The following is a 23529-nucleotide window of genomic DNA, read 5'->3' as shown; positions in this document are numbered from 1 at the left end:
AATTTTCATTTGAAGTCAGCATTTAATTACTGGTATAACACATAATTATTAACTGATATCTACAACTTCAGATGGACAAATTAATTGATATATCATATTATCAGTTTTCATTTCCTTTCAACAATGTATTCATTCTAGCAGCTATTTTAAATATCTTACTAGTTTTTATGTCATGGCACCTTACAAAGGCTCCGTGCAACCGTATACTGAACTTCGAGAACAGATGTTTACGACGGATACTGGGTGTGCGGTAATTTTAGAAGTAACGGGAGATAAAAGAACGCACCAAATAGCCTCCCATCACGCTGAGAGTGAATACGCAACTTTGTACCTGGCCCGGCCACGTGCTGCGAGTGCCTGAAGAGAATCCCAATCTGGTTTGCCTGTTCTTCAAGCCAACCGGATTCCAGCGTCCTGGATGGCCGCTAAATACTATCTATATAGCATATCTGGCGGAGTTACGGGCTGCTAGTATGACCTGGAACGATGCAAAAAAACTAGAGTGACAGAGATTCTTGGAGGCGCCGCATTGTATCCATATGCTGCAACTAAGATGCGGATATAGCCGAAGAGAAGAAGTAATATACAGCATCTAGAAAACTTAAAGCCTTTGAAATGTGTGTGTATAGATACATGCACCTTTCATTGGTGTTGGAAAGACAATTTTTCTAATATCAAAGTGATATTGAGGCTGAAAAAGACAAGACTTGGAGAGTAAGCTCTACCAAATGACATACCTAATATGATACAAGTAACTGATATGCACAATTATATTATATTTTATATTACGAATCAAAAGAGCAACTTTTATATCATTATCGATAATAAATTTAGTGCAAAAATGTTTTTATAAAATTGTTTTATTTTTTAAACATTAGTCACTTTATATTTACCTTGTGTAATTGTACTATTAAATCTATAAAATGGGTGCATATGCTTGATGGTCGACGTCATAAATCACGCCATGTTCGAATCGTACGCCGAAAGTTGGATTTATTTCATTATTAATTAAAAGATTTATTTCATTCCATCTTATTCATATGAAACCGTCGACAAGCAAAGATCTCGGTAGACATTTTCTCCATCTGCAAAAAACATAACATAGGAACTGTTAATAGTGTGATTTTTAATCTTTTATAGTTGGCGACTGTTTGAAGAGTGGTAATTAAAACGGATTAGTGATAATACAAAGCATCAAAAAAGATTGATTAACTAAAATAAAGTAATCAGGTAGGTAACATGTTTAATAACAACTAGAACGCCTTAGATTATATCAAACAAATATATATGAAATCACAGGTTTTATATAATTCTGGAATGAATGTAACTAACCTCAAAAAAAGGATTGTATTACGTCGGAATTATGAAACATTGAAAGTATGTATAGACTAAGAAAACAATAAATAAACACTTGAATAATATATGCAAAACACACAGAATACTACGATAGTAATAAATAACATAATATTGTACTTACAGATAGTGTTTCTTATTCCTGATATAAAACACAATTGTTTTAGGTACCTTGCAATTTGCAAACATAATATTTGACAGGAGAGAGATTTTTATATTAGTCTATGGCCAAAAATACGGATTTATTTGGCCGGCTAAAAAAAAGATTTTAATATAGCAAGAACATTTTAAATATGCGACAAATAAATAAAAGTATATATAATATAGTTGTTAAAAAAATCTGTGTACATTATAAAATATATTTAATATTATAAATACATATATTTTTTAAATTTATGTTATAATTTGTAAACGACGAAGCACGTCAGCTAATACGCATAGTAAATGTTTAAACTTCGGTAATCAAATTCGAATGTGACAGAAAGAGAAAGAATAACTTTTTAATCATATTAGCATGCGTAAAAGAGATGTAACATAATATCACTTTCACTTTAAAAATCATACCTAGTATTCAATGTCATAGTTCAACTTTAAATGAAAAAACAGAAACTCTAGGTAAGCATGTGTGCCCTTAAAGTTATCACACTGCCCATAACAGTTTTTCGTGATTTACTCAAAACTCAAAAAACCCCCAGGAGCCAGTTTAGCGACTCGGCGCCTCATTTCAAATATGACTTGACAGAGTGAAATTGATGAAATGAAAAAAAAAAATTTTAAAACTACAGTTGGTCACAAACAAAACTTTAAGGACCTTCACGTCTAGCCTCTGTTGATTCGCGGATGGCCATTGTTAGGTCTTTAAGTAATACTTCAAGAGTCCTCGTTGATTCTTGAAGAAACTCCATTTTCTTCTGTTTTAATACAAGCATTTCTGCTGCAATTTGAACAGGTGTGAGCTCTCGTGGTTGAGGGCCCACTGACTCCGCTGTTTGGTCATTACCATTATAATATGCCAACCGTTTAGGGGCTAGACGTGAAGGTGGAGCTGCAGGGGTGGTAGTAGTGGTGGTGGACAGAATTGTTAGCGGTGCGATTGATATTGGGGTCGCCTCTGCATGTGACGTTGATGGCCTCATTGATGTGGACGGCATTACTGGTGTTAATGTCGCAGCCAAACCTGCCATCAGCGTTGTCACAGACGTTGACGGCATAATTGGTGACGTTGCAGCCAAACCTGCCGTCAGCGTTGTCGGTGAGTATGTCGCCGACGTAATCACCTGGAAAGGATACAGATTAGGATCAGAAGACAGCATTATATTTTAATTTCTTATTATTTTGTCCACATTAAAAATGACAAAAAGTCTTTCCTTTTATTCACCAATACCAGGATCTAGTATTCTATTAATATACAGCATGGTCGGATTACCCGCAGCATAATTATTATCCATTATAAAAATAAGATTGAAAATAGATACTTTTCTATAAATTTTAAAATAAATAACGGCATACTATTATCCTTTTCATGAATTATGAAGAGTTTAATTAGCTGTGGTATACCTAATATATATACCTTCATGAAGTAGTACTACCTGAAATAATCACTTAGGTAAGAAAGTAGATTTACCTGAGTTCATTTAAATCATATCAGCAGATTATAATCCATTCCCAAGATAGGGTTTCCCAAAAAAAATGGAAATTTTATATTCCAAGAAAAAGATTGAGTTTATTCAAGCATGCTTTTACCTGAGTGATAATAACAGTTAAAGAAAACATGTAGGTAATGAAAACTGTACCAAATTATTTATCCTTGACTTATGTTATGGTACCATTATATATGTATTGCATTTGAATATGTATAAACTGATTAAAATCAAACAAAAACTAATAAAGAATGAAGTAGCAGTTAGCAGGTTTGAACTCACATTGGTTAATATCGCAGAATTAAAATAATGTGAACTTACAATACTCTCTTATTACTTCGTTACTAGGGAGACCTGACGATACGGTCTCCGTCAACATCTCCGCCACCCTCTGTTGCACTGCGGTTAACTCCACATTACACGGTGGACCGCCCCCAGTTTGCTTTCGCCACAGCAGTATTTTCGACTGCTTATTTTTTACAGCTTGCCGTAAATCATGCCACGTCTGTAAAACAATAATGACATATTAGGAAACTGCCTCATATGATGGTATGGCAGTGGCGAAGGGTGGAGGTAAGCTGCTAAGATCCAACATAAATAGTGTACACTAAACTTTGTCAGTCCAATGTATTTTTGTTTTCATTGACCAAAGACTACAATGTGTGGATGTGTTTGTTACATTTTAAAATTCAATTAAACTCTCCAAGCAATAGTAAATAAGTCAACAAAATATTCGTTGATCTATAAAATATCCAAAATTATATCATCAAACCATACAACATTTTTGATATTTTATAGATAGAATAAAATCTTGTATCAATTTTGGTTTGATTTGGGCGGAGTTAAATTGAATTTTAAAAACTAACCTGCACCGCCTGTAAATTGTGTTCTTAGTTCAATGAAAATAAATAAGTATGACTGAAAAAGTTGAGTATCCACCCCTTGCGATTGTGGTATGGCAATTAAATATATCTTACAATTTTATTTGAAGGAATTCCCTCATCTCTGAGGGTGTATTCATATATTTGGTGTAACCATATGATTATAATAAAATTAATTAATGTGTATATAAATACCTTCCGCCAGCCGGATCCATCTTTTTTAGCACCCACCCGGGAATTCAATTTATGGCTAATAGCCGCATCGCGTCCGTTGTAAAATATGGCGTGAAACGGCTACTTACAAGCCGTGGATTTTCTGTAAAATATATAATAGAACAGGTTATGTATGCATATTGAGAAATTCTCAAAAAGAATTTGTATCCATAATGGAAATGTGGTAAATAGTATTTAAGATAATGGACAAAGCCATGATAGTTGAATGTGATGTTTATGATAACAATATGATTCAGACCATTACAAGATAATTGTCAGTATTCAATGAACTTTTGTTGATATCAAATATTTGGCACTATCCACTTACCGATTAATAAATCAATCAGGAGATGCTGTTGTTCCTCGCTGACTTTCATTATTCTAGAAAAATAAAAACTACGATTAGGGTGTATTTCTAAGACAATCACTAGGTACTATTATATGAAAGAAATGAATTGTTAAAGTTATAAATCACTTTAATTTTGTGGTATAAGGTCACTGAATCAGGCCACGAGGGGAATAATTAATAATATAATGAAATGGTATACGATTATTTAGCACGTATACATTACAACGAAGAAGCTAAAGAAATATAAATACATATAACATGCACATTAAATGAAACAAATTTTGAGTTCAAATAAAATAGATATGACTTATTCATACAGTACAGATAAATATTAAATCACTTACTGTTTGTATTCCGGTTGGACTGAGGGTATTAAAAGTTCTTCTGTCTCCACTGGAAGTCAAGAAACGATTGAATATTCGATTGCATGTACACTTCATAATACTTATGTTTATAGCCGCGTTTGACAGTACACAGTCCCATAGACATCAAACTTATCAAAAACTGACCATAAAGAAAAATATTTTTCTGATTTTGGTAGAAAGAATACTTGATCCAAATAAGCGTGCATACCCGAACACTGTGATTTGAGTGAAGCATAACGGAACACGAAGCGAAGTCTATAATATACAGTTCCTCAAGCACTTCCATGAACACTCGACTAGTTAGTAAATGGTTGTAAACGGGAACAGCGTAAGTGTGGAGGGTAATAAACCATTCGGTTTGGCTTATTCCATGGATAGCCTATTAATATAAAATTAATATAAATTAATACGGCGTCACTGGCAGCTCCATCCAACCAGCGATTCTTTGGCCTACCTCTTCTTCTACGCCCTATTGGATTTCTGGCTCTTTGCCAGTTCATTTTCATTCATACGGTGCACATGACCTAGCCATCGCAGTCTCCCAATCTTAATTGATTGAACTGTGCTGCAATCTTCATACAGCCCGTAGAGCTCAGGATTATATCTTCTCCTCCAATTGGTGCCGTCCCTGATCGGTCCATATATACGGCGGAGAATTTTTCTTTCAAAGATGTTCAGGGCTCGTTCATTTCGCAGAGTTAATGTCCAGGTTTCCGATGCGTAGGTGTGCACTGGCTTTACAAGTGTCTTGTAAAGAATGCTTTTAGTTCGGCGAGGTAGTATGCGGGACTTAAAATGTCTTATCAGGCCAAAGTAGCAATTATTCGCAGACATCTTGTTGATTTCTTCTGTAATATCATTATGTCGAGTTACAAGAGATCCAAGATATATAAAACTGTCGACCGTATCAAACTTGTATGATGCACCAATATCTTACTTTGGTGCACCTTCTCGTGGTGTGACATAGACAGGCATGTATTTAGTTTTTGTCTCGTTTATTTGTAAGCCCATTCTTTTGGCAGAAGATTCTAGTGCTGTGAATGCCTTTTTCAGCGCCAATTCTGATATGGCAATGATGTCGATATCATTGGCATACACCAGCAGCTGCACAGGCTTAGTAGATATTGTGCCGCTGTCACAGGCATCAATCTTTGCATCCCGTATCACCTTTTCAAGGGCAATATTGAAAAGAAGGGATGCCAGAGCGTCACCGTGCCTGAGGCCATTCAGTGATATAAATGGCTCGGATATTTCCGCTTGAATCTTCACCCGGCATTGTACTGGTGTCATTGTCTCTACAAGTTTAATTATTTTCGTCGGAATTTCAAATTCTCGCATTGTTTCGTCTAACCGGTTTCGACTAATGCTATCATAAGCTGCATTAAAATCAGCGCTCGAAATGGAAAATTTTACGAACCGGAGCGCTTGATAATTTTACGAAAATATAAACTATATTGCACTATACCTACTACATTATTTGTAAATGTGATTTATAAAAATAAATGTGTTATTTTTTTATTATATGAAATATCTAGCTCAGACGGTCAAATTAATATTTCCATGAGACGGAGCGATAATTTTGTGGATTTTATGAACCGGAACGGCGCTCCGGTGCGTTCCGGTCCATTTCGAGCCCTGATTAAAATCGATGAACAGGTGATACGTGTTAATATTGAATTCACTGGTCTTTTCTAGAATCTGCCTTAGAGTGAATATTTGAGTAACACGTGATCTCCCTCGTCGAAAGCCTCCTTAGTAGTGCCCGAGTATTCCTTCTACAATGGGTTCCAGCCGCTGGAATCAGAATCGACAACAGTTTATATGTAGAGTTAAGGAGTGTCACCCCTCTGTAGTTACTACATTCTAGTTGGTCTCTTTTCTTGTGCAGGGGACAAATCAGCCCATCCTTCCACTCCTCTGGCATCTTTTCTGAAGTCCATACTTGGTGGATTAGGCTATGCAAATGTTTGAGCAGGCTTTCTCCCCCACATTTTATTAATTCACTCTGTAGGTTATCTATTCCAGGCGATTTGTTTGTTTTTAACCTTGACATGGCACCTTTTACCTCATTTAATGTCGGTGGTTCTTCGTTATAATCCATGCCACTTTGTACTGATTCCTGGTCATGAGTATTAATGTCAGTGTTGCCAGCATCATTATAGGGGGTATTTAAATGTTGAAGAAACCCACCTACCGGGCAAGAATACGATACTTTTCTGTGAGTATCATGCAATCATCATCCTTGCACATTGTGATACGAGGCTTGAAACCCTCCCTAACATTATTTATCTTTCTATAGAACAGCCGGCTTTCTTTTCTTGGAGTAGGATCATTATTTCCTTTTTTAAATAGTCACGTTTTTTTTTCTTGTGTAGTTTCTTTTCGTCATGCCGGCGCTTTTTATATTCATCGTCTGATGCCCGTGTTTTCTTCTAACTACGCGGCAATCTCCGTCAAACCATTCTGATCGTTCACCTGTTTTTTCGGCGTCCTAAGGTGTCATTAGTTGAGGATACTATGGCAGTCTTGCACTCTTCCCAGTCACCTCTTCATGGTCTCCAACCTCAACATTTTCGCTCAGGTGAGTGTTCAAGCTCTCCAGGTACCGAGCCAGCTCTTGCGGAATCTTCAGTTTCTCTGTGTCAAATGGTTTCGCTCTTGCTCCCATTTCCTTTTTGGTGTTTGAGATCTTTGCTCTAACTTTTAACACACTATGAAATGGTCTGAGTCTACATTAGCACCTCTGTATGTCCGGACGCTCATTAGATCCGATCTGTACCTGTTATCTATCAAAATATGGTCTATTTGGTTTATTGTGCACCCATCCGGGGATTTCCAAGTTCCCTTATATATTATGTCCTTACGGGGAAACATTGTGCTACCAATAACCATATTTAGTGACGCTACACAGTTAATTAGTCGGATACCATTATCATTACTTTCATTGTGAAGACTATGTTTTCCGATAATGGCAGTGTAGATCTCCTCCCGTCCTAGGTATTTTGGCATTTAGATTACCGATTATTATTTTCACATCGTGATTTGGGCAACTGTTGTACGTGCTTTCTAATGCATCGTAGAAGTCCTCTTTTTCCTCATCCGACTTATCCTCTATAGAGGGGCATGTACGCTTATAAATGAGTAATTGAAGAAACTTCCTTTAATTCACAGTCGCATGATCCTTGGGTTGACTGGTTTGAACCCAATAATTAAATGTTCCACTCTTTTGCTTACGATGAATCCAGTCCCAAAGTGATGTTCACTATCATGGCAGCTATAGAGTATAGTGCAGTCTCGTTTCTCCATCACTCCTTGACCTATCCATCGCATCTCCTGTAGGGCGTAATATCACATTGATATTTTATAAGTTGTTCTGTGAGGAGTTTAAGTGCTCCTGGTCGATAGAGTGATAATGTATTCCATGTTCCAAATCGTATTTCCTTAAAACGTTTGCCAGGTTGTCTGAGTTTAGTGTCCGGTTTCCGAGGCTGTTGTTGTGGTTTCGCAACAATGTGTTTTTTACGGGATGAGGTTGTTAGCCCCACGCCTAACCACCTTTTCGGAGGGCCATTTCTTCCTTCTCCGTTAGCCCTGACTACACCCTCCAGCAGGGATGACTACGTGATCGTAGGTGTAGTTGCTCAGGTTTCCAGGGTTCACCACTCTGCAGGTTAAAAAGTCCGCAGATCTGGAGTGCTCCACGCGAAAAAAAGTCCGAAGACTGTAAATCATCCGACTTGCATGCCAATGGAGCGCCGGCATAAGAGTGAGCAATATTATTTTACCTTTTTCTCAGATTATAACCTCATTGTACCTATCTTTATAGTTTTTCCAAGTTATTATTAACATGAAATAATAAAAATTCTAATGGATTTAAAATTCAAATTCCATCAAGTACCTATCTACTTTCGGTCGATAGTATTTATTAATAATACATTTTATAAAAGTATTCTTTAAGGTTGTACTTGACCAAATCCAATATAATTAAATTCAACCGACTGGCAGTATTCAAATTGAAATGTTACCATGACTAATAATAATATTATTGACTGAACGGTGTGCGGTGTGACCATCGATAATATACGTAACTGACGTTTTGGCAAATATCAAAATACGTTATAGCCGCAATAACAATGTCGGGATTTACAGAAGGAGCGTTAATTAAAAAACTTGAAGACTTGAATTCCAGTCAGCAAAGTATTCAAACGCTATCATTGTGGTTGATTCACCACAGAAAGCATCACGCTACAGCTGTCAAAATTTGGCTGAAGGAGCTTCTGAAAGGTTTGTAAATAGAACAATTAAATTGAACCATTCCTTTCCAAAAAACAATTCACCCACGACCGACAATTTATTTGATTTTGTTAAACGATATTTTATTTATTTCTCATCACATAACCATGAAGGGTTTGCAGATGAGGTTTCAACATTTTGAGGTTATATTTTAGTTTAATATAATACCTATATAATATGAAGCTAGCGCATGTCTAATTTGGCTAATTAAATATCCACTTTGTTAGAAGGATACCTCTATGAGCAGTGACATAATAATATATGTGCCAGTAGTGCGAGTTTTTGAATTAACCCAAGTATAAAGGGATACTGGTACTAGGGGAAATTTGTAAATAAATTTTGGTTATGGGCTTTTCCCGCTAATCCAAGTCATCATTTGGTATCTAGCGTCAAATGCTCATGAAAGTTTTGTATGAGGAGTGATTATCCATTGTACCATAAACGACCCTGGTAGTCCAATGTCTAAAGGGGTATACCAGGGTTTCCCATTTCGCGTGAAGTGACAATATATCTATGCGATTTTATTAAGCCCGGTTTTTTTTTCACTACTTAGTACACTGTTGTTATTGAGTGTTGTAGTGTTTAAATGAAAGAAAAAAATGTGTACAAAAGATTTTTTGGTACAGCGGAAACACATTTTGAAAATAGCCGATATACTGGATTATTTGTTAGGTTAACCTAACCAAACCTAAACTAACCCAACTAACAAATAATCCAGTATATCAGGTATTTTCAAAATGTGTTTTCCGCTGTATTCCTCATAACCGAACTGTACCGATTTTTTCACTGATTTGCTATTTTTGGTGTGCTAGGTGCATTATAATATTTTGACCATGGTATATTTTATAGCCTATCTTTATCGTATATAAATGAAATAATCCATTGAACATTAAAAATAATTGATTGCACATGAATGATGAATAGGAAACTTGACTGTGGTGAAACGGTGGTTTGATTTTCAGCTCCCGATGGGAAACAGCTGACATTCATGTATCTGGCTAACGATGTGATCCAGAACAGCAAAAAGAAGGGGCCCGAGTACGGGCGGGAGTTTGGAGAGATTCTCAAGAAATCATTTCAACTGATGGCCGCCACCGGGATCGACAAAAGGACCAAAGATTCTCTCTTTCGAATCCTCAACATATGGGGGGAGCGAGGGGTGTACGACTCCAAACAGATACAAGAGTTCAAAGAAATAGGTGAGTGCTGCACTACAACCCCTTTTTTCCCTCTGTCAATGCTGGCTGTGTTGATATCATGATACCGAATGTTTTCATTTAACATACCTAATAAAATATAAATTTGAAGTTCAAAATTGAGAAACATTTCTGATGAACATAATATGAGGCATCTATCTACTTCCGATACCCGCCAAATCCACACGCAACCAATTTTGACCAATAAACCTTATTATTTTTCTTTTTTTGAAATATATTGAAAATTTATCATAAACACTTACCAATCATAATATCCTAAATGTCTCATTATTGGACCAGTATTCTTCCAAATTTTAAATTATTCAAAACAAACGCCTGAGACTGGCATTCTGTCTTCAAAGACAGGCGAATAAGTTCGCGTTTTTTGTATGGCCGGGCGTACAGCGCCGAATGCTTAAATGAATGCTTGAATGCTTAAATTAAACATATAAAAATGCACATAATGTTAAAAAGTATGAGTCTTAATGACTTAACAATAAATTGCCGAAATATTTTTTTTTTACGGTATAAAAATAAAAAACCCGTTTGGAGGTAGTAGAGTTTGATTGTTATCATAGAATTTGGCGCAGTTGGTAAGTAACCACTGTTGGATTTGGCGTCATTCGATGGTTACAACTTAACATTTGTTTCAGCATGATACAGGGTCACCAGCAATAATTAGTTCAAATGCAAGTTTCAGTTTTAAATTTTTTTATTGAATAAAATTAATTACATAATATGACATAAAATAATAAAAGCTATAGACCAGGGGTTCTCAACTGGAGAACAAGTGTTACCGCCTTTTCGAAAACGTATACAAAATAACAGTTAAGTAAGTCCTTAATTTGAAGAAAACAGGTTTTCACAAAAAATTAGTTTTTAATAAAACGATACAATTATAATATTCTTTATCAACATTTTTTCACCATCACTATTCATTGCGCACACGAATGTTGCACTTGCGCCCAGATTGGAAATCTCTACTATAGGCAATACTAGCATGCAGGTAGAATATTTATTAATAATAATTTGTAGGTACATACTATTTTAAAATCCTACATTATTTAAAAAAAAAGCAATATTAATTAGTACGTAATTTTTTAACAAATAGTTATGTAGGTACATTAATTATACATTTCAGTATAAACTATACACCACTTGCTGTTTATATATTTTGAGATTTGTAGTTTAAAACTATTTGAATATATATTATATATATATATATATATATATATTTACGTTTGCGTCATTTATTTTCCACCAGCAAGTGACTTGGAGGTGTATAAGTGTTTTATTGAGAGTATGCTATCTAATATCAACTTAATTGATAGAAAGATTATTGTAATGGGAGATTTTAATCTAAACTCAGCGCGTAGTGGTAAAAGAGTCAGCGATGACCTTGAATTTCTGTGTTCTGTTTTTGGATTTTCTCAGCACAATGATGTCTCTAACTCTAGCAATGGACTTTTGGATAGGGTATTTAGCAATATCGACTTATCGCTTTCACGGTGCATGTCTCCTCTTGTACGCGAAGATGTGTATCATCCAACTTTAGTTTTTCTGCTCAGGTTTCGGTCGACTCGTCCGCTTCAGACTCCAATTCCCTCTTAGAAAACCAACCAATTCGGCGGGTGGAGGTTTGAAGGCGGAAACTTCAAGCTACTTTACTCATTGATGAGTGAAGTGGACTGGAGTGAGTTGCTCGAGATTTGTGATGTGAATGAGGCGGTACAATGTTTTTACAATATTGTGTATAATATTTTTGATCAATGTTTTTCGAGGAAGTCGCCATGTCGTGGTGGAAGGCGATACCCGAGGTGGTTTTCTCGGGAGATTATTGGGGACATTAAGGTCAAGCATAACTATCATACAGCATGGAAGGCTGGGCATGATCGGACTGACTATATCATGTTTAGCATCTATCGTTCGAAAGTGAGACAAACTGTTCGACGGGCCTATCGAACATATATGGAAACGGTAGGAGATTCCATTCGCGAAAATCCTAAATTGTTTTGGAATTACGTAAAATCGTTAAGAAGAGATGGTGGGTTTACCGATAGGATGAGTTGGAAGGGCGAAGAGGTGACCGGACATGGATTGGCAGAAGCATTTGCTGGTCATTTCAAGTCTGTTTACGCAAGTAGTATTCCAAATCTGAATGTTGCCTCAACGTCAGGAAAACCGTCATGTGGTGCCCAATCCGTCGATATTTTTTCAATTAATGAGGGCGATGTACTTCAGTTTATTAAAAAACTAAAGAATACTCGCTCTTTGGGACCTGATTATGTTCCTACATTTTTTTTAAAGGGTTGTATTGACTTCGTCAAAGGCCCGCTTTCATATATATTTAATCTCGCAATGGAGACAGGTATCTTCCCGGAAACGTGGAAGATGTCGAAGGTTACTCCAATCCATAAGAGTGGTACAGAGTCATCAGTGGAGAATTACAGGCCGGTAGCTGTTCTCTCTGCACCAGCAAAAGTTCTTGAGATGATCATGCACAACATGATTTCTCCAAAAATTGAGTCATTTATAATAAATGAACAGCATGGATTTAGAGCAGGCCGATCAACGGAAACTAACCTGATGGTATTTACCGATTATGTGTCATCGGCACTGGATAGAGGCCACCAGGTTGACTGTTCTTACAATGACTTCTCGAAAGCATTTGAAAAGGTCGATCATGACATCCTGATGGAAAAACTCCAACTTATTGGATTGTCGGATCGATTTTTGAAACTATTCGGGAGTTATTTTAGGAACCGTCAACAATACGTATCGTACGGCCTTTATCAGTCACAGACCTTTTACACATTTTCTGGTGTCCCCCAGGGCTCAAACTTAGGGCCGTTGCTGTTCACGATTTTTATAAATGACATAGCATTGGTAATAAAAAATGCTATGTTTTTGTTGTTCGCTGATGACTTGAAACTCTTTTTGGAAGTTGTCACCTTGGACGATTGTCATCAGCTCCAACTTGATATAGATAATGTATTAAATGGGGGCAGGCGTAACAAACTAGAATTCAATATTGATAAATGCAATCTTTTATCGTTTACCAGAGCCTCAAAAGTGTTGTTTTTCCAATACTCGATGCATGGCAGAGTTCTGTCACGAATATCATCTGTAAGGGATCTTGGCATTACGTTTGAGAGTAAACTGACATTTATTAGCCATATAGTTACCATTTGTAACAAAGCGCTTAAAATGTTGGGCTTCGTCATGCGTACTTCCCGGGTCTTTTCAGATGTTACGGTATTAAAACTTTTATTTAATTCTTTAGTTCGAAGCAGACTTGAGAGTGGGTCTATTGTTTGGGCACCGCACCAGTTGAAGTATGGCCTTATGGTGGAGAGGGTACAGAAGAAATTCTTGAGACTCCTTTACTTGAGGTTGTATGGATACTATCCGTGGCTTTATCCAACTGACTTTCTCTTAGGCATGCTTACATACTGCAGTCTGCAATTTAGAAGAAATCTTTATTTAGCTGCATATTTTTTTCGACTTATACAAGGTATAAATGAGAACTCTGCCATTCTGGGCAGTGTTGACCTTTGTGTCCCTGATAACTATCTTAGAAATAGAGACCACCAGTTGTTTATTCTCCCAAGGTGCAGAACCAACCTGCCACTGGTAATGCCAATTGGGAGAGTGATAACTATGTTCAACGAAATTGCTTCGGGTGTTGATATATTCCACCTACGTGAGAATGAGTTTAGGTGGATGTTGTTTTATAAATTCTTAAAATAGGGTCTGCTTAACTCATCCGATGTACTTCCTTGTACCTATCTAATTCATCTACTGATATATCTCTTTTTTTTATGTAATACTGTTATATTTATATATCTTTGTTTCTAAATGTCATGTTGTGAACGTCTTAAACTTATAATTTGTAATGTCCACAATATGTTAAAAAAATAAATGAATTGAATTGAATTGAATATATATATTGAAAAAGAGACTAAAACATTTTCAAACTAAATTCATTTATTTTAAGTCATCTAATTGCTATACCGAACGGGTATTTTCTTAGATGAATTTATAATGGCCAGAAACAAGAAACAGACGTCCTGTTGAGCTGATTAAAATCTTCAGCCAAGTACAAATAGACGAGTGTCAGGAAAAAATCTTGTTTAATTATTATTTTAATAGTTAAAGAGTTTTGTTGTTTGTGTTGTCATTTAATTGATATTATAGAAATAAACGTTAGAAATATTGAACTGTGCTTTTTTAGGTTGTCCCGCTTTTTGCTACTAAATCCTGATTTTGTTTATTTCACATGATATAAATCCTGATTTGGAGTTTTGTTGTTCGTGTTTTGTCATTTAATTGATATTATAGTAGGTACTCTCTCAGTAATCCGCCACCCCATAAACCAGACAAGCGGCCAATTAGTGTAAGCGGTGGATTATAGTGCATACATACAAAACATGGTAAAAGTTAAAACAGGTATTTCGTAAAAATAGTGTTTTTGAGAAATTTCTACTAGCAAATTATACATATTTATAAACTAAGTTTAGTAACTAAATATTAAAAAGTAAATCACTTGACACAACCAGTTGTTCAATGAGGCAGGTATTTATGAATGGCTTAGGATTCCTGGCTTTCCCTATGACCAAAAGCTTCATTTTGTGTGTCCCGGTTGCCTTGGAGCACGGCATAAATTGTGATGCAGTCCTTGGGCACTTTCCTCCTTGGTACATTACTTTCTTCACGATGAACGTACATTTTACGAAGGAGAAGTTTCCAAAATAAACCTGTCTCATCTGCGTTGTATACTTGTACGCGGTGGACTACTGAATTTGAAAATCGAATACCGGCAAATTATAGAGCTTGATTTTGTGCTTTCAACTAGTAAAAATAATGGCGGATTATAGTAGTTGTCGGATCATTGAGCGGCGGATTACTGAGAGTGTACTGTATAGAAATAAACATTATAAATATTGAACTATGCATTTTTTAGGTTGTCCCGCTTTTTGCTAATAAATCCCGATTTTGTTTATTTCACATTATATAAATCCTGATTTGGTAAAATAATTATCTGGCAGCCCTGCTCCCCACTTATAATTGCAGCTGAGCGCAGCGGCGCTGGCAGATTTCCTCAATAATCTTTTGTTAAGCATTCACATCTCAGGACATCACTGACACGCATGACTGGGACGTGTGTCCGTGTTATTAAAATATTAACGAACATACTTCGGGACGGTTTCTTGTCACATTTTAGTGGATCCCGGCTCGACAAAAGAAGACACACCCGTCACCAAAAAACGGAAAACTGAAGAGACAACCGCTCTCGCGCAGGATGTCAAGCGCGCTAAAGCTCCCGACTCAGATTCATCCGGTGACGGCCCGCCCGAACCTCTCAGGAGAGAGAGGAAAAAGAGCGAGACGCGGTTGGAGGCTGATGGTTCTGTGGAGACGCACGTCACCCTCAGTCCCAAGAATCCGCCAGGAGACCCCCCTGAGCCCGAGGAGCTCGTCAAGGTGATACGCCTTTTACAATATTTATCGTCAACGGAGCGCTTCTACTCATTTTTAAATATAGGTATTTCGACGGTCCCTACGAGACATCTACAAAAATGCAATTTTACAGGAGAGCTATTTGAAGTAAAACATCTTACAACTTCTATGTTTTTATTACTAGACATCTGAAATTCAGTGAGTATTATAAATCTGCCTTTCTTGGGAAGAAGGCAATAACTGACTCTCACACACTTTCGAGATAAATGACATAATGTGTTTTTTCTCAAACTTTAGTACTGTGAATTAATAAAAAACCGGTGGTAATTTTTATTAGTAAGATGTTAAAATACAAACCGGTATTGTTTGGGCATAACCTGTTAACTGCAAAATGTTGAATTTACAGGAGAGCCATTTTAAGCTTTGAATTGCCCACATAAATTTCAGTTCATTTTTTTGTTTAAAATTGAAAAAAACGCTTCAAAATAAATAACTGAAGAAGAATATGACGATACTTAGATTTTCAGTTATTTCACTAATTAGGAAAATAAGGTCAGTTATCAGTAATCTAACTATGATAAGGTCTTTGGTCATGTTTTGACCAAACTAACCACTGTGTTTGTTCACATATCATCATATTATTACAATAGCGTTTTGAGCATTTTAAGTGAAATATAGATATCGGGTCATTACCAAATGGAAGATAATACTATAGTGACCCAATTTTTACTCTTAACATAAAATGACCAAAAAAGCAGTTATCAGGTTATGCCCAAACAACACCGAAACAAAGTAATAATAAACAAGTAGTAACTGCAATGAATAGGTGCAATTACTACCTTTTTGCTAAAAAAAATGTTTTATTTTAAAAGATGTCTATTTTTTCACTAAGGATTTTAACGGTATTTTAGTGATAATACTGATTTTAAAGTGAACAGAATATATAGCTTTCAAAATTACCTAACGGATGGCATTCATAACTCAATTTCACAATTTTTGCAAGTTACTGCCTTCTTCCTTAGATGGGCAGAAATACTATTCATAGATTAAAATCTATTAGAAACCTCTTCATGAGGCGGCCTAGATCTACATAGGATTGTAGAGCCAATAATAATATTTTTATCTACGAATTATTACATTCTTTCTAAATTATACACTTTTCGCAGAATTGTAGTTGTCTGACTTTTCAAACATTCATTAACCGGATCTATGCCTTAAGCGCGTTGATGCGCTCCATAAATTATGCATTACTACATGAATATACGCATCCATGAAAGTTTGCTGCTGTTAAAAGGCAGATCGACATTTCGTCAGTATATTCCATTGAAAGCTAGTCGTTTTGACATTAAATTTTCTGTAATTTGTGACTGTGCTCCGGGATATGTTCTCAATTTTATTGTGTACACTGGACAAGCGACAGAATATATACAACACCCACATATAGGTATTTCAGACAGTGTAGCAATGACACTCATGGAGCCATATTTGAATCGGGGACATACATCATAATATCTAGATAATTGGTATACAAGTTCAATTTTATTTCAAAAACTACATGACCGCAAAACCAATGCTCGCGGTACTGTAAAAAGAAACCGGAAAGGAATACCAAAGCTTACTGAAAAAGTGAAAAAGGGTGAAATGAAATCTTATCAGACACTATTTCGGCACAAATCTGGAAGGTGTCCATGCTGACAACTCTTCATCCAATTATATGTTATCATATGAAAATAGATTACGCTTTATAATACAAGCAATTTTTTTTAAATCTTTAGGATGTAATTGGTTTTTTATTGAGTGCTAATCGTAAAATTTTGAAGAATAAACGAAAACGTTTTTATTTATTGAATTTTGAACCTCCTCTCGCTTTAAATATATATTTTTTCTCTCTTTTAAATCATATTAAACAATGACATTATTAATGGACAACGCACTCAATACAATAGCTAGCAAGTAAAATCGCGCATAGCGACATTCGCACATGTATACGTAGACTTCACGCAATTTCCATTATGCGATATCACTCATCGGGAATTTATAGCAATATCACCTTTATTGTAATGGCGTTAGAACAGTGTTTCTAGTGTCAATGTTCATTTGAGCGAACCCGTTCGAACCGAACCATTCGGCAGACCCGACAAAAAGTATCGGGAATTTATAGCAATATCACCTTTATTGTAATGGCGTTAGAACAGATTATGCCATTCGGCAGACCCGACACTAAAGTGAGTGTCATTTTTTTCCAGATGCTTCGTCCATATAATGGCATTGATATTAAAGCATCCTTTTTTTATTGATCTTCAAAAAAATCAAATGATTTACATATTTTTTGAGTTATTAATATTTGATTGTTGGAAGTCAATTTAGTATTCTATATCGGTCACCAATGGCTTAAGATAATGTCCTGTTCTTGAGAGAAAAAAATGATGATATGTATGTGTGTCATTAACATTAAGGGGTGAAATGAAACGGTTGAATGATATCAGGTGCTGCTGGAGTTAGAGAACAGTGCGTCCAGCGATGCCGTTGTCCGTGAGAAGATCGCCTCACTGCCCCCGGAGGTCTCCGAAGTTCACTTGCTCGCCAACCTTGAAAGTTAGTCTTTTTAATTTTATCCACTTTTACTTTCACTATTCTTCTATGCATTTACAATTATTTGTATGAAACATTTATAGCTATACGGAAAAAAATTGGCTGATTGACAAATGGCAGGAAAACATTCAAATCAAAGAAATCTTTTTTTAATTATGTGTGTATTAGAGATTCATTTGAAATTTAATATTACCTACTAAATTTGTTTACTACCCTGAGACTTCTTTCTTCTTTCACCCTGTCACGACCCAGCATTGGGGCATAGGACGAGCACAAGTTCGCCCCACTTCCCTCAGTCCATCGACAATTCTCGCGCCTCCCGTCATGCTAGATCACTTTTGTGGCACCGCTGCAGGGTGAGGGAGGGTTGGCCACGGCGACGGAACTCTTGAGGCTGTGCCATAAATGTACGAAGTGTCACACTCTCTGGCGGCATCTGAACACATGTCCCAGCCACTGTTGTTGTGTGTCGACTCACGAACTCGAATGTTTGTAACGTGCCCCTAAGATTCGGCGGAGACATTGATTCTCAAAGCTCAAAAGCCGAGACTACCCGACAGTTAACTGATAATCCCTCAGAGCAATAATATCCTTATTATTATTGCTGACAGCTAGTCTACCATAGTGGCCACTAATACACCTTTCCACCGACTTGCTTGGCTCATATCCCATGTGCATTTGTTTATTTTATGAGTAAACAGATGGTTTTGTTGAAAAGAAATTTGTCGAAAACACCTAGGTGGCCAGATAGGTTTTAACTAATATTATGGTACAGTATTAAATTGAAATTGTAAGTACCTATAGGTACATAATATCGTCACTTCATTACTACAACTAGATAACCTGATTTTCACTATTTTTGAAATAGCTATTGAATATGATTCTACATTTTCTTCTCTACAAAGTGATATAACTAGGTTAGTCAGAAGTTAATGGAAACTGTACACGTGTATGGATTTGCGTGCGGTCAAAAATCATACAGCTTTCCCTCCTCACTGTCAGTTTTTACCTACAGTCCTACAACATAGCGATATAAAACTTCATTAGCTTCACTGCTCCGATTGTCTTACAAAATATCAAAAACCACCTACATGTCAAACCTATGTGAATTTAGCTATAAATTATTGATTGTCATTTTAATAATAGTACCCACTTCTATATATTTTTCATGTAATGTTGTGATCGTCTTAAATTGAAGTGGGGGCAAACAAAATATCAATATTTCGAAAGATAAATGTATTAGTATAATAGTAACTACCTAAATAATATTTTTTCCAATTTTCCAAAAGTTTGTTCCATGCCAAGCAGAATATTAAATGCTTGCATTGAAATAATTAAGAGATAAAAACGACAGTCGTATGGTTTGTTAATATCTACTATACCGTCATAACGTTGAGTTTCATTGTTTTATGATTATGACGGTGATTCCAGATAGAGAAGAAGCATTGAGTCTGTCAGAGGCGGTGGGTGCAGCCGTGCGGCTGTTGGCCGAGTACAATGCGCGGCTTTCTGCTGAGATGGACCGGCGCCGCGGTTTGGCCGCCGCCCTTCATGACTTTGCGCAGGCGCAACACGACCTCACGCGTCAGGCGGAGCAACGCCTCGAGGTAACCTTCCCCTTCGCAAATTCTCTTCTTTTTACCTTTATCCAGTAATACACCAGAAAATTTCCTTCCTGAAATATTTTCTATAAATCAAAATTCCATACTGTAGCTCTGATTCGCTATTATCTCGCCAACTGATCAATGACTCCTGACCAGGTTCCCATGAGGTGTCAGGGATTTTTTATAAAACAGCTTTCAACTGAGATTTTGGATGTGAAAAAAACCATGTGACTTTGATCATGGAAAAAGAATCCCAACCGTAAGACTACATAAATTTCGTTCAAGATGGAAAGATAGTGCCGAATTGGAATTAAAGATGTTGGGCGTCCTAAACTGGAGGGAAGCGACTTTGGACAGACCTGGATAAAGGCAGATGCTGGAGACCAAGACCTGCATAAGGTTGTACTGCCAGGAAGCAGAAGGAAAAGTTGAGCCTAACTGATGAGTCTGCATCGCGCTCAGGGAACACAGAATTAATGGGAACTGAAATACCTAACGGGTGCGGAGTAACAGGCAACCGATCTCGAGTGTGGAAGAATATGGGATAAACTTAAACACGTGTCAAGAATACGTCATTCTAAGCTTGTCCTTCGTTCTGACAACTGCTCTCGGTTTATGCACTGACGCTCATTCAATATTTGTGTATATAAAGGTTGCAACACACACTATTGCATGTCTATGTGTGTTTCATTTTTGTTGGACACACATTCAAAATGTGGTGTATTAGGGGGTCTAGCCTATTCGAATTCTATTTATTAATCTGTTCTGTGATCACGCTTTTATAGTATTAATCAATAACATAAATAAAAGACAATTCATGGCATTTTCCAGGAATACAATGTAAAGCTTCAGAAGGTGTACGCAGTGCGAGCGGAAATCAAATCACACATGGAATCTCTGCCAGACGTGACGCAGCTTCCCGATGTCACCACCGGGCTCGCTCCCCTGCCGTCTGCAGGAGACCTCTTCAACCTCTACCCTCACTGAATGCCCGTGTTTAGTGTAAAATTTGTTTGCTGCGTGTTAAATTTATGCGGACGACTATTCTGCATATATCCACCTTGGTATTTTTCAATTTTAAAATAAATCCATTGTGTCCACAAATTAGGCAGTTGCGGGTTTGTCCGGTGGGCTTTATAATAACCCAAAAACAATATGACGAGTCAGTTTAGACAACTTTGTGCAGTGCCCTGCGCCTGTGTGTATTAAGATCGGTGATTTGGCTATTCGGAAGTGAAGTCATATCTGAATTCAACTTCTTTCATAACGTCTGCGATAATGGAATAGCAGTTTAAATTTTGATCACCAGGGGCCTTATGTTAGAACTTGCGAATTGTAGTCGCCCGGTCGACATGACGTCATATGACATCATTGTGACGTACTACCGGAGTGATAATAGCATTCGAGAAAATAACGCTAGTCAAATACTGGCGTTATTCATTATCCCCATACACAAATAGGTGTTTCAGCATAATAATATCTATGGTGAGCAGTGTGTGTTGAGCGGCTTGCCTCGAGCGTGTATTGGCTTACGTCACAATTACGTCATGTCGTCGGGTGACTTTATATCACCAGTTATTACATAGACCTGCTGATTAGGTGCAAGCAAACAGCCACTAAAGCATACAAATCTTATAATTGTGATCATGCATTGAATTAGTGTTTATTTGAAATGTTACGATACAGTTTGCATATTATCACTGCTGTACTAGGGTATTTGGTGAATTATAAATATTATATTATATAAATAAAACCACTGATGTAAATGTAATTCGCATTTTTCATTTTAATCTTATTCTCAAAATTTTCATTTGAAGAAAGCATTAGATCGAGAGGTTTAAAAGAATAATATTTTTTTTTCCGACCATGTCCGATCCTAATAGGATCATATGGGCCTCCACAGAGTAGAGGTTTGTATTAACAGATTTTGTTTTTACGAGAAATGGATATCAGCCACTTGCTCAACCTATTAGGTCCATACCCTGACTCACACACAAATTGAAAAACAATATGTGTACTTGCCAGACCCAGGATTCGAACCTACTATTTTATGTAATAAAAATACTTTATGCAGTCAAATATTCAGTCAATAATCAAATGTTTAAAATAAATATAAAGGATAATAAGGCTTCAAAATTATATAAACAGATTATCTACAACGTTTAACGAATGTCCAGGCTTATGCTCTGAAAATACCATAAAACCTCCATTTTGACCTACGTGGCGCATGTGGGCCCTTAAGTTAAATTTATGCATTTGCACATTTTATGTAATTGTTTCCAACATTCTGTAAAGAACTCTTGTAATCTGATCCATTACATTCCAAAGAAAATATCGACATTTCTGTGTTAATCAATGTTGTTTGAAGGCCAAGTCAGCCCAAAACATTCAAATTAATGTCATGTCGCTCTGCTACAAAAATCACTAAATTTCCCAGTTCCATATTTTCATACAAAAAAGCAGTTGGGTTATATCAGAGACCGGCACGGTGACCAGAATCCATACCTATTTACGAAATGACAGGTGAAACGGAGTATTTTAAATAAAATTCTCCTATATTATAGTATGTCTCAATTATATACATCGGTCTTTTCTAACGCATGTTATAGTATTGCATAAGTCAATGAAGGAATAAGACAGAGATTTGTATCGATGAAGCGATTTGCAAAGTCGATTGTCAACACATGACTAATAACAGATAAGACGGGGTAAGAACAAAAAGTAATCAAGCCACAAAATTTATTTGTGTCTTTGATTTTCAATATATCGCACCATCGCAACTAAACTGCCACAATCCAAAAAACGTCAAACAGAGAAAATGAGCTTTGAAGTTTTTACCTTTCGCATTTTTGTACTATGTTTTTGAAATATGTTTAGATATTGAATGAAGTTTTGACTTAATTTGATGACTTAGAGATATGAAATTTTCGGTACATATACTATGAACGATAGACAATGAAACATAGTAATTAACTCGAAACATGTAAATTTGGACTTGTGGCGGTTTAGTTGCGAGGATGCGATATATTAAACTGCAAAGTTCTAAAAGTTCAATTAAATACGTCGTAGCAAAAATTTAAGTCAACAGCACTGGACCCTCACTCACTCGCCGATTTGGACGGAGATGTCACTACTTACATTTTGTGTATCCATGAAATAAGGATATTTTAGATATATGTACACAAGAAAATCCTGACCTTATCTTAAAAGACAAAGATTTACATAGTACAAACCATTTTTCTTCGGGTGATAGAAGTCATAATACATGTTCGTCTGGAAATGTCGTATTAATTAAAAAATAATAAGTATATTATTATAGTTGCGTATTAGTTCTTTTGCTACTCATATTTTATATTAATTTATGAATATTGTAAAGTGTGTGTCAACTATGTACCGTAAATAACATTTTCCACTAGGTATTACCTAATTGTATCGTAAAAACAAAAATATGTTTAGGTATCGTGGAAACAGACGCCAACGTATTGCGATTGCATGTTTTGCAATGTATGCCCATGACAGGGTCATAACGGAAAGACGTCGTTCCGAATGGGTGAAACAGTGGCTTATGGAGTAGCAACATTTT

General features: G+C 36.3%; 1 protein-coding gene and 1 long non-coding RNA gene across 2 annotated transcripts; one reads left to right on the top strand and one right to left on the bottom strand.

Annotated features, from left to right (window-relative positions):
* Positions 1-20: 20 nt before the first annotated feature.
* Positions 21-1978, bottom strand: LOC147063581 (uncharacterized). The gene is made up of 3 exons (XR_015072093.1): positions 1478-1978; positions 894-1085; positions 21-478 (listed from the first exon to the last, which is right to left on the bottom strand). It is a non-coding gene; the product is annotated as an uncharacterized LOC147063581 (long non-coding RNA).
* Positions 1979-8848: 6870 nt separating this feature from the next.
* LOC147063580 (regulation of nuclear pre-mRNA domain-containing protein 1B) lies at positions 8849-21716 on the top strand. The gene is made up of 6 exons (XM_085959685.1): positions 8849-9085; positions 10057-10293; positions 15515-15774; positions 18237-18345; positions 19774-19949; positions 20778-21716. Exons 1-6 carry the CDS (start codon positions 8935-8937, stop codon positions 20931-20933), a joined length of 1089 nt encoding a protein of 362 aa, XP_085815811.1. The 5' UTR covers positions 8849-8934; the 3' UTR covers positions 20934-21716.
* The last annotated feature ends 1813 nt before the right edge of the window (positions 21717-23529 follow it).

The sequence above is a fragment of the Rhyacophila brunnea genome, unplaced genomic scaffold (assembly GCF_057557595.1).
Source record: "Rhyacophila brunnea isolate RB1 unplaced genomic scaffold, BYU_Rbru_1.0 scaffold_9, whole genome shotgun sequence".
Taxonomy (NCBI): domain Eukaryota; kingdom Metazoa; phylum Arthropoda; class Insecta; order Trichoptera; family Rhyacophilidae; genus Rhyacophila; species Rhyacophila brunnea.
This window is presented reverse-complemented; position numbering and strand designations above follow the sequence as displayed.